We start from the raw sequence: 12,707 nt of genomic DNA, 5'->3' as shown, positions 1-12,707 counted from the left end.
CACACACACACACACACACACACACACACCAAGTTTTCAACACCGATAATAAAAAACAAACCTTTCTGAAGGATCATGTGACAGTGAAGTTTGGAGAAACGTATTCTATAAATTCAGCTTTGCCATTACAGGAATACATTTAATTTTGTAATATGTAATCAAATAGTGAAAAGTTATTGTGAATTGTAATAATATTTCACAATATTACTGTTTTTACTGTATTTTAAATCAAATAAATGTAGCCTTAATGTGCATAAGAGACTTCTTTCAACATTAACAACAAAACCTACCGACCCCAAACTTTTGAACAGTAGCGTATATTAATAAATAAATAAATAAATAAATAAAAATAAATGACACATGTTAGAATAATAGGTAAGAAATTATATGTATGTAATTGCAATTTATAAAACTTGCACAAACATTTTCAGCCAAGAGATGTATATGAATTTTAGTATTTTTTTATTTGAAAATGGAAATCAAATTTAAATTCATAGCTCATGGCTGCAACAAACTGAACTGGGACACATAACAACAAACACCCGTTATGTAAAAAACACGATGTAAAGATCTGCTGAATCAATATTTTAAATGGGTTATTTGAAATGAACTGTTTGAAAGAACCAATTTGTGTAACTGATTGTGATGTATTACAGTCTCATCAGATGTTCTTCCCCTCATTCAAACCTAACCTCAGCTTTGATAACAGCACAGCATGATCATTTCCACCTTTCTTCTTGAAATACAAGACTTTCCTTTTATCTTCCTCTAGAAACAGATGTCTCTGGCAGTAATGCTTATCTAAGCATCATTAATAGCACAGAACATGCTGAGTTGGATGGAAGAAAGGACAACAGGTCGCATATTATACGATTAGACGCATCTTGTATTTAAACAAGAATATAAATGAGAAATGTTTGGAGAATGCAGACTATCCTTCAGCATGGACACATATGTGACCCTGGAGCATAAAACCAGTCTTAAGTCGCTTGGGTGTATTTGTAGCAATAGCCAAAAATACATTGTATGGGTCAAAATTATTAATTTTTCTTTTATGCCAAAAATCATTAGGATATTAAGTAAAGATCATGTTCCATGAAGATATTTTGTAAATTTCCTACTGTAAATATATTAAAACTTAATTTTGGATTAGTAATATGCATTGCTAAGAACTTCATTTGGACAACTTTAAAGGCGATTTTCGCAATATTTAAATTTTTTTGCACCCTTAGATTCCAGATTTTCAAATAGCTGTATCTCGGCTTTCAGATGGTGTATAAATCTCAATTTCCAAAAATTGACCTTATGACTGGTTTTGTGGTCCAGAGTCACATATGGTCAGTGAAAGGCATTTTCTCAGAAGAGGCAGTAAGACATTAAAAAAATTAGTTACAAAATTACAAAATGAATAGTACAAAATAGCATTAGATATAAAAAAAAAATCAAATGATTTATTAAACAGCTAAATCACTAGTAATTATAAAACAAAATCACTATTTTTGTGTTGTTGTCACCCAAATCTATTCAAAATTGTTGAAATAAAGCTAAAATAAAATATCTAAATATAAGATGAAATAGTTTAGGCAACTATCTGAAATAAAATATGTTTAAAGTACTAAAATGACTAAAAACTGAAACTGAAATAAAGTTTAAATAGAAATACCATGTTAGAATATTAGTTAAATAGAAATATTAAAATTAGTGCTGTCAAACGATTCATCGCGATTAATTGTTTGACAGCACTAATTAAGATAAAAAATACAAACGAATAAAAATGACTAAAGCACATAAAATAACCAAATTAAATTAAACTGAACACTGAATAGAAAATATAAAAAGGAAGATAAAAAATATATACACACACACACACACACACACACACACACACACACACACACCAAGTTTTCAACACCGATAATAAAAAACAAACCTTTCTGAAGGATCATGTGACAGTGAAGTTTGGAGAAACGTATTCTATAAATTCAGCTTTGCCATTACAGGAATACATTTAATTTTGTAATATGTAATCAAATAGTGAAAAGTTATTGTGAATTGTAATAATATTTCACAATATTACTGTTTTTACTGTATTTTAAATCAAATAAATGTAGCCTTAATGTGCATAAGAGACTTCTTTCAACATTAACAACAAAACCTACCGACCCCAAACTTTTGAACAGTAGCGTATATTAATAAATAAATAAATAAATAAATAAAAATAAATGACACATGTTAGAATAATAGGTAAGAAATTATATGTATGTAATTGCAATTTATAAAACTTGCACAAACATTTTCAGCCAAGAGATGTATATGAATTTTAGTATTTTTTTATTTGAAAATGGAAATCAAATTTAAATTCATAGCTCATGGCTGCAACAAACTGAACTGGGACACATAACAACAAACACCCGTTATGTAAAAAACACGATGTAAAGATCTGCTGAATCAATATTTTAAATGGGTTATTTGAAATGAACTGTTTGAAAGAACCAATTTGTGTAACTGATTGTGATGTATTACAGTCTCATCAGATGTTCTTCCCCTCATTCAAACCTAACCTCAGCTTTGATAACAGCACAGCATGATCATTTCCACCTTTCTTCTTGAAATACAAGACTTTCCTTTTATCTTCCTCTAGAAACAGATGTCTCTGGCAGTAATGCTTATCTAAGCATCATTAATAGCACAGAACATGCTGAGTTGGATGGAAGAAAGGACAACAGGTCGCATATTATACGATTAGACGCATCTTGTATTTAAACAAGAATATAAATGAGAAATGTTTGGAGAATGCAGACTATCCTTCAGCATGGACACATATGTGACCCTGGAGCATAAAACCAGTCTTAAGTCGCTTGGGTGTATTTGTAGCAATAGCCAAAAATACATTGTATGGGTCAAAATTATTAATTTTTCTTTTATGCCAAAAATCATTAGGATATTAAGTAAAGATCATGTTCCATGAAGATATTTTGTAAATTTCCTACTGTAAATATATTAAAACTTAATTTTGGATTAGTAATATGCATTGCTAAGAACTTCATTTGGACAACTTTAAAGGCGATTTTCGCAATATTTAAATTTTTTTGCACCCTTAGATTCCAGATTTTCAAATAGCTGTATCTCGGCTTTCAGATGGTGTATAAATCTCAATTTCCAAAAATTGACCTTATGACTGGTTTTGTGGTCCAGAGTCACATATGGTCAGTGAAAGGCATTTTCTCAGAAGAGGCAGTAAGACATTAAAAAAATTAGTTACAAAATTACAAAATGAATAGTACAAAATAGCATTAGATATAAAAAAAAAATCAAATGATTTATTAAACAGCTAAATCACTAGTAATTATAAAACAAAATCACTATTTTTGTGTTGTTGTCACCCAAATCTATTCAAAATTGTTGAAATAAAGCTAAAATAAAATATCTAAATATAAGATGAAATAGTTTAGGCAACTATCTGAAATAAAATATGTTTAAAGTACTAAAATGACTAAAAACTGAAACTGAAATAAAGTTTAAATAGAAATACCATGTTAGAATATTAGTTAAATAGAAATATTAAAATTAGTGCTGTCAAACGATTCATCGCGATTAATTGTTTGACAGCACTAATTAAGATAAAAAATACAAACGAATAAAAATGACTAAAGCACATAAAATAACCAAATTAAATTAAACTGAACACTGAATAGAAAATATAAAAAGGAAGATAAAAAATATATAAAGCCAATTCAAAATATGAATAAATACATATATATAAATAAAAATAAAAATCGAAATAAAATTGTTCTAAAGTACCACTATTCCACAGCAGCACCAACAGATAAACTTTTGTAGGGGGCATCGTAAACATTTTTTTTTTCTTTCCAATTTTAAATGTATGTACATTTTTAAAAACTAGTGCCTTTTTAAAGACAAAGCAGAAGCCACAGTTGCATCAGCAGTTTAATGACAGTGCATGCAACTGGTAAACAATTAACCTAATATGGTTATCACCCAGTAATTCAGTTATGACTATAAGGCAAACATTACATCACCTAATTAATATTCATGAACAACACTGATAAAGTTTATAACACATCCCCCTTACTTTTCAAACCACCCTGACAAAAACCGTATGCATTCCACAGAACAAAAGCACATGGTATAAATCAGTAAAAATCAGATTTGAGCAACTTATCATGCATTCTGTGTATAGATTTCCTCTGTCAGAATCTGACATACATTTATGTTCTAATCATCCTGTGTCCGTATTCAAATTTGTCTGGTCTGTCAGGTCAAGATTGGCTGATTTCCAGCAGAACTGTCAGCCGTCTTCTCTCTCTCCCTCCGGCTGTCTCCGAGAAAGTGGAGCCGTGTGCCTCAAGGCCTACGCTGGGCTCATCGGTGAGAAGCCACTTCAGACGACCTTGAAAAAATGGACGCAAGCTTAATGAAGAGTACAAAACGCACAAATCGATACGTCACTGCACAGTCTGTACTTAAATAATATTACATTTTTAATGACGAGCACTTCTGCGTCCTGCTGGAGTGAGTTCACTGAAATTGGAAACGCTATCGGGAATGACTGGTCAGAGCAGTTTGGGTTCAACTTCATGTCGTGGGTTTACTTTAACCTAGTGTGCCACTTATATTGAATTAGCAGGACAACCTGAGGCAACATAATTAAACCGGAGGGGGGTGGATAGACTACACTGGTTGGAGATTCTCCCATATGGGCTTTGGGCTAATTGGCATGGGATCTTTTCCTCTGGCTGTCTCTCATCCCCTCTTTCCTTCTCCCTCCCTCCGCAGGTACCATCATGACACCAAACTACGTGAGTAACAGCAGTACAGAGGTGTCGCAGTGGTGTAATTGCGAAGGCAGCGGGAATCAGTGGCAGGACTGCCTGCGAATCCTGCACATGTTCAACAGCAACACCTGCCTGCGTGAGTATCCCAGAATATCATTTACACATCATCTTAATGTTTGCCAAGAAGAGTGTAAATATGGAACTGTTCTGACAGATTTGCTGTTTCTTACAGACCCCTTTAAAAGGTTTAACGTTCACACTTTTACATATTTCTTATTGAAACAGGAAGTTGGCATAGGTCCTTGTTGAAGCTTCCCTAATTCAGCATTAATTTCAAGCAAGGGTGCATTAAATTGATCAAAAGTGACAGTAAAGACATTTATAATGTCAACTACATTTATAATTTTAAATATTTCAAACAGCTTCCACAAAAATATCAAGCAGCAACTGATAACTGATAACTTTTAACATTGATAGTAATAAGAAATGTTTCTTGAGCAGTAAATCAGCATATTAGAATGATTTCTGAAGGATCATGTGACACTGAAGACTGGAGTAATGAAAATTCAGCTTTGCATCAAAGGAATAAATTACATTTTAAAATATACTCAAATTGTAATAATATTTCACAGTATTACTGTTTTTACTGTGTTGTTGAGCATAAAAGGTTTCTTAAAAAATGTTGCTGACCCCAAACTTTTAAACAATGTGTGTGTCTGCTCTAAAATATCAGAATAGGTGTCAATGCTATGCTTAAACTATGATATCTATTTCTCTGCAGTCAAGATTTCAATATAAACTGAAGCATTTCTCATCAAATTCAACAAAATGATCTGAGCTATGCGTTTATATACACCCCTGCAAAGAAGCTGATATTAATATTTTATCAGATTACTGTAAATGTTAAATGTGGGTATGGACTTGTCAGAGTAGACAAGCATAACAGACAAGAAAAATTCTCATTTCTTACATTTCTTGAGATTTATAATTGGTTTTAAAATGTTTTATACTTTAAATCATTATCCTTTCTTATTTTGCAAACAGGACTTAAGTAAATGAAGCCTAAAACTCACCCGGTCTCTTTACCAAACAGGCAATGCCATTGATAACATGGGAAGCTCCACCCCTCGTCCAGTAGAAGGCACGCCCCTTCCTGCTCCTCGCCCCTCCCCTCAGGTCCAGCGCGATGAGCTGAACATCAACACGCTGCCTGAACCCAATGCAGTAAGTAGTGAACACATTTTCTTAAAACAACCACCACACAATCAAACTCCTCCAGCTGCAATGCTAACTCAACATAATTTGCACAGAAGGACCATTTATAAAACCCCGCCCATAATCAGGATAAACCTGATTCTTATTCTCGTCATAGCTTTGTGGTTAATTCTGGCCTTTGATACATGAGATTTGCAAAAAGACGGGCCCAACAAACCCGCAGTCCTTGCGCTTTGAGCATACTGATGGATCCGAGAAGCGAACTGAGATGTTCATGCGTGACTGATCGTGTCACTGCAGAAACACACGGTCACACGCCGTCGCCCTGCAGCCGCTACAGTAAGCACAAAAACGCTTGTTCGGAAAACCCACCTTCTGCATTTAATTTGGCTTCCTGTATGTCATGGGATGCTTCTTAACATTCCCTGTTAATTTACTGTATTGATTCAACTGTGGTGCATAGATTTTGGAACGAGAGTAATGAATGCAAGTTTTTCTTATTCTGTCTCTTTAGCATCTTTAAAAGAGACCCATTTCTTAGACCTAATCAATAGGTCATGATGCTTTGAATTAAAGGTCCGAACCTCTGACCTCTACGCACATGACCTTGTTAAAATGCCTGATCTTACTTTAAAATGGTAATTTAATGGATATGTTCACTTGGTTTTCGTCTATACACAAAGATGGTAAACAAATGCCACATGCACCTAAAGGGATCAGTGTGGGGTCGGAATCAAACTGCCTGAACTGCCACCTTCAATTCAATCAGAAATAATCACACAACCCACAGGCCCTCAAGAACACAATCATGGTAAGGAATTAAATCTATATCGATTTGCTCTTCCCTTTAGTCAGATTATATTGTGCTTTGGAATGAGGGTGTCAGCTTTATTTTTCTTTCATTATGGCCGGCCGCCAAACTTTAAATGACTCAGAGAGACTTAGTAGGCAGCGTCACTGAATCAGATCTTTAATTTTCCTCAATCTTGTGGTTGCCTTGGTTTTATGCTGTATCTGAAAGTGACCATATACTTTGCACAGCTTGAGCTACAATTTCTTGAAACCGTCTTCAGTGAAAAGTTATTAGCATAGTATTTGCAAAGACATTTAGTGATAGCCAGTTACCATCCCAACCAGATCTGGGTAGATTACTTACAAACTGTAATCCATTACTGATTCCAAATTACATGACATAAATTGTAGTTTTATTTGTTTACCTGCATGTCATGTGACCATAACCAATGTCAGAGAACCATGAACATACAAATGTGATACTTCATTATTAAAAATATTTATTTTAATATCTCAGGGATACTTCAAATAAAAATATATTAGGTGAAAGAGGATCAGATGACAAAAAAGTTCGTTTGTGCATTTGAATGTGTTTGAAAGACAAACACCTTCAAAAATAATACATAGTAAAGTAATCATGTAATCCATAAAAAGTAACTGTAGTCTGATTATGAGTATTTTAAATTCTAATTTTATATAATTACAAGTACTTCATTTTTGAAAAATTATTACGTAATCCAGATTACATGTAATCAGTTACTACCCAGCTCTGATCCCAACCCACCAACCAACAAAAATAAATAAATCTTTATTTAGTGCAATTTAATAATTAAATACATAAAGTGATTTAACTTGAGTTCAACTAAGTAATTAGCCTGTAGAGGCTAACTGTTAACATTAGCCAGCCTTGGCCCCATTGACAAGCTATTAGCATTTGCATAATATCTGTGCCAAAGTAATTTCTTGATAAGCTACTAAAGCTTCAGGGAGTGACACTATCCAAATAAATCATTGATATTTCTGGCAAAAAAGCATGTTGTTGGCTACTTTTGAATGGATGTCAATAAAGAATCATGCTTTTTGACAGCATAATGGTGTAATACTACAGCTAACCGGCTAAACCCTGACCCCCATAGACAAGGTATTAGCATTAGTATAATAATCTGTGCCAGAGCCATTCCTTGATAGACAAATAGGCTACTAGAGCTACAGGGAGTGACACCATCCAACAAAATTAGTCACTGTTGAAACATCTTCTATTTTGCAGATTTCTTGCAAAAATGATTTTGTTAGCTACTTTTGAATGGATGTCAATGCTTTTTGACAGCATAATGGTGTAATACTAAACCCCCTGGCCATGTTATTAGCATTAGCCGTAGCATAATATCCAGCTAAAGTAATTTCTTGATAGCCGATCAGCTTTTAACGCTTCAGGGAATGACACCGTTCGTGATAGCAACACTTACTTGACTATGTATTGTAAAATGGATTGTATATTTGCTGCCCACATAAAAGAGAAGCAAATAATCCCTTGGCGTCCATAGGCGTACAGACTTTATCAAGAAACGCTGCTCTGATCTGTGTGTCTTCGTGTTCGCGTGTCCTCGCTTTGGACCGCGTTCACATCCTCTGTTCTCAGAACACACACACCACAGCATTCAGCTTAGAGATAATCTGGGCCTGCAGACAAAAAGGATTCAATTCAGTTTCTGCTGTCATTTATTTCTTTCCTAGACTCTCTCTCTCACTTGTGTTCTCCAGCAAATCTCTCCTCTCCAAATGTCCCTGTCTTTCCTGATCTGTCTCTCTTGATGTGCTTCTCACTTTCTTGGCCTGTCTCTCTCTCTCTGAACGGATTAGCTAAAGGTGTTTGCAAGCAGCGGTGAATCAGTCAAACTTCATTAATATTAATATATTCGTACCCATCTGTCTGTCTCTCTAGCTAACTCTCTTCTTCTCTTTCTCCTTCTTTTATCGTTCGTTCATAATCCCTCTCCCTCACAATCTCTCCGACCCTCTCCCTGACAAACGCTCACCATCGTATTGCTCCTATATACTTTTCTAAAACTGTAATTCTCAGGTGTTTCATTTATTTCTCATATGATACATTTCTCGTATCACCATTCAACTAATTTTGTCTCAGATGTTTCTCAAAAAACTCCATGTAACAAAGTTTAATATATATATTAAGTTATGTTATTTTTATATTACATTATATATTATTTTTCTGTATATCTGCCATTGTTTGGACCACAAATAACTCCCATAACACCCCCAAACTCACGCCATAGAGGACAACAATTGAACTGTGAGCTCTGAGGTTGTTAACTGATGTTATGTTTTTGTTGAATACATCAGCCTGCATTATTTCAACTTAGATTTTAAACAATCATGTTTAACAGCAGACTGGTGAGAAACTACATTTCCCATGATTCTGCAAACAAATCTCCACCAATCAGAGAAGAGAAACAAGTAAATTGTGCCAATAGAACACTTCAGTGCACCAACTCCCATTAAGCATGACAAATGACTTAACAGTCAAATCTCTCTATGCTCTCAAACTACTTAAATATTTGTGTGTGTGTGTGTGTGTGTAGCAATATACAGACACAGTCAACATCTTTAAATCCAGAGGTTTATGTTTCTCCTTTGTTTTTTATTTTGATTATGTAGTTTTGCAATGCTTCATGGTAGTTCTTTCCCTCATTGAAGCTTTTAAGTACACATTGTACCTTTGTCTTTTTTGTTTTTTTTTGCTTCAAATCAAAGTTTATAATATTGTGATTCACCCCTTAGCTGGTTGGTTTGGTTTATATCTTATAACTTCTTAAATTATGATTTTTGTAATCCCCATGAGAAAAACACCCGTTTTTAATATGTATTAATAAATGCTACTACTACTGCTACTACTACTACTACTAATAATTATTAATATTTTGAATTAGTTTTATTTTTATATTTTCCATTTTAATTTTAGTTAAAGTTTCATTAATGTTGTTGTGTTTTTGTCAGTTGTAGTATTTTCTATATAGTTTTTATACATTTTTATTTAAGTTTTTGATTTAGTTAAACTAAAGTCATCAATCTAAACTAAATTAAACTGAGAAATGTTGTCTTGGCAACTTGTTGTCTTATTTATTTATTTTTTTACATTTTTGTTTTATTTAAGTTAAAGGTTATTTTATTTCAAGTGACATTTTTTTTTCATGGTTTTATTTTTATTTTTAGTTAACTAATAATCCTGGAAGGCACTGTTGCACTCTATTGGCTGAGCCAGCGTGACAACAATTTAAACTAGATAGTAAAGTTTGTAGACAAACTTTAAGTTGGCTTGAAAAAGCCTAGCTAGAAAGTTTGAAGTAGTTTTAAAAGCTTTAAGTTTGAAGGTTTTCAGTTTTAACTAGTTTGAAGTTTAAAATACTTTTAAAGTTTTAAGTTTAAGGTTTTGAAGACAATGCAATTTATCAGAAAAATAGATAGATAGTTAGATTGATAGGAAATATTAAATTAAATTAGAAATTTTAGATGTAGATTAATAGATTCTATGGTGTTTCTATGTGGTTTCTATGGTGTTGCTATGCAGTTGCTAAGGTACCCGGGGTGGTTGCTAGGGTGTTGCTCTGCGGTTGCTAGGGTACCCGGGTTGGTTGCTAAGGTGTTGCTATGCGATATCAGTAAGTTGGCTTTTTCAAGCCAACTTAACAATTGATCTACATCATCTGACCAAACCAAAACTCAGGTCTCATTACATGATCATATATGGACTAGAAGTTTTTTTTTTCTGTGTTATTTAATTTTAATATCAAAAGGTTAGTGAGAAGCAATTTGGACATCAATCAGTCTGAACACTGGTTATGAATGGTATCTCCTTTGAAGGCATCTTGAGTAAAACAGCTCCATATTTAACAAAGCACATACAAAAGACCTGAACCAGAAGCGACGTGACCTGTTTTACCGAAGTTTGTTGTGCATAACCACCATTAAAGAGACATTTCTCTGTTTCCAAAAGGTGATCGAAAGCGAAGAAGATGGGGAGGAAGAAGAGGAGGAGGATGATGAAGAAGACCAAACCGAAGGAGGAGGAGGGTTCAACATCATCCCTCCGTTCTCAGATAAGGCGACAGTCACTAACCTGGGCTCTGAGGCCGGAAGAGTCCACAGCTCGGCCTCCACCCTCTCCATCCCTCACTTCCTACTCGCGGCCCTGCTGCTGATTGCCCTCCGCTGGGGGTAGAAACCCTCACTCACACACACACACCTACACACACACTCTTACACAAAACACGCAAACACACTTCCTCCTGAAGTATTTGCTCACATCCAGACTCTACCATCGAGGGACGACAAGAACGACAGATCGAAGTGCGAAATGAGCGGACAACTGTTCTATCCCTCTTTCCTTCTTTCATTCATTCTTTTTCTCCTTCTTGGGAAGAGGGTCTGCTATAGATATAGCTGCTTGTTCATTAGGGAATCGCTTTCTGAATGGGATTCCCGCCTGAATCATTTGAATCACACAGAAGATTCACGACTCCTCGGACTGACAGTAGCCGACGGTGAACGAATGATTAGGTCTTGCCATGTATCTATTGTATAATGTCAGTGTGCTTCAGAAAAGCGAGTTAAATCAGGAAAGCGCTGGCTTTCCTTGGGTTCGGAAAACCCGCCGTGTTTATTGTCGCTGATCATGTCGTCGTATGAAATGAGACAAAATGTATGTGTTTGTAAGTACGTGATTCGCTTGACACAAGAGCAAAAAACCTGTCGAGCACGATTTCCGAATCTTCCCGTTTCTCACACCTCCGTGTCTCTGGAATCAGGCCGCACACCTAATCACACACACACACACCTCTGCCCTGCTGCGGAGCCGATCGCGCAGATGCAAGCGGTTTTCATTTATTGCTCTATCTGCGATGTGCTTTCATTTTTTGACTCAGCACAGATTGTGCACTCTAACCAGGGGCATAAATAAAAAAACACGTCCGCGAACAGAAAAAAAACATGAGTAATAAAGCCGAAAATAAAGAAATAAACACACTAAATAAATAAATATATCGCCGCACAGCAGGTGTTGGAGTCCGGTCTGGGTTTAGAACCCGAGGGGAAGAAACAGGAAGTCATTTTCCAACCGCCTGTCGCCTGGTACCTCTCCCTGTGCCTGTTGTTTTACTTTCACAGAGATAATGGCTTACAACACAAACTGTTTATCTTGTGTGTTCATGGGGACGAATTACTCGTGATGGGAACGAAATAGAAAAAAGAGATCAAGGGAAGGAACAGACGGAGACGGGGAGAGACTCAAACCCTCCAGCGAAGAGAAAAAAAACATACAGTCTAGAATCACATGCTTTTTCTCTTTCTTATAAATCTTTTGCTGACACCGATGCTTTTTTCTCAATCTCGTTTCTTTTCCTCGCTCTCATGCATGTCCACCCGTGGAAGTGAGAGAGAGAACATGGGTGCACTCGTACTGGATTCGATCGAGAACTTACTTCTCGACCGTTGATGGAGTATGTTCAGTAGGTGTGTAGTATAAATAGGAGATTCGGTGCCTCGCAGAATCCTATTCCCCTTGGACCGCAAGTGGCAGCCCATTGTAATGCCTGTTCAAAAACATGACACATCATCACAATATTATCTAGATAATCAAAATAGCCTTTTTCTTTAGATTGCAGGTAAAAATGATGTCTAGTGCTGTCAAACGATTAATCGCTTGACAGCACTAATAATGTAATTTCTTTAACTTTTCAGTTGCTAAGAATTTTGTCTGGAAACAATTAAAAACAACTATTTATATATATATATATATATATATATATATATATATTAAAACTTTAAAAGTTTACTGTGATACGATATTTTGTAACACTTTACTTAAAGCCTTTATGTATAATGCATTATAAA

General features: G+C 34.9%; 1 protein-coding gene across 1 annotated transcript in view; it reads left to right on the top strand.

Annotated features, from left to right (window-relative positions):
* The window catches only part of LOC107660168 (GDNF family receptor alpha-4-like), a 28,265-nt gene extending 15,785 nt beyond the window's left edge, over positions 1-12,480 (top strand). The window contains exons 5-8 of the mRNA XM_016449409.1: positions 4,280-4,389; positions 4,798-4,932; positions 5,890-6,020; positions 10,813-12,480. Coding sequence (XP_016304895.1) covers positions 4,280-4,389; positions 4,798-4,932; positions 5,890-6,020; positions 10,813-11,037 — 601 coding nt within the window. The 3' untranslated portion in view covers positions 11,038-12,480. The remainder of the gene's footprint in view (positions 1-4,279; positions 4,390-4,797; positions 4,933-5,889; positions 6,021-10,812) is intronic.
* Positions 12,481-12,707: the final 227 nt, after the last annotated feature.

Source organism: Sinocyclocheilus anshuiensis, unplaced genomic scaffold, assembly GCF_001515605.1.
Source record: "Sinocyclocheilus anshuiensis isolate Anshui unplaced genomic scaffold, SAMN03320099.WGS_v1.1 scaffold888, whole genome shotgun sequence".
NCBI classification, from domain to species: domain Eukaryota; kingdom Metazoa; phylum Chordata; class Actinopteri; order Cypriniformes; family Cyprinidae; genus Sinocyclocheilus; species Sinocyclocheilus anshuiensis.
This window is presented reverse-complemented; position numbering and strand designations above follow the sequence as displayed.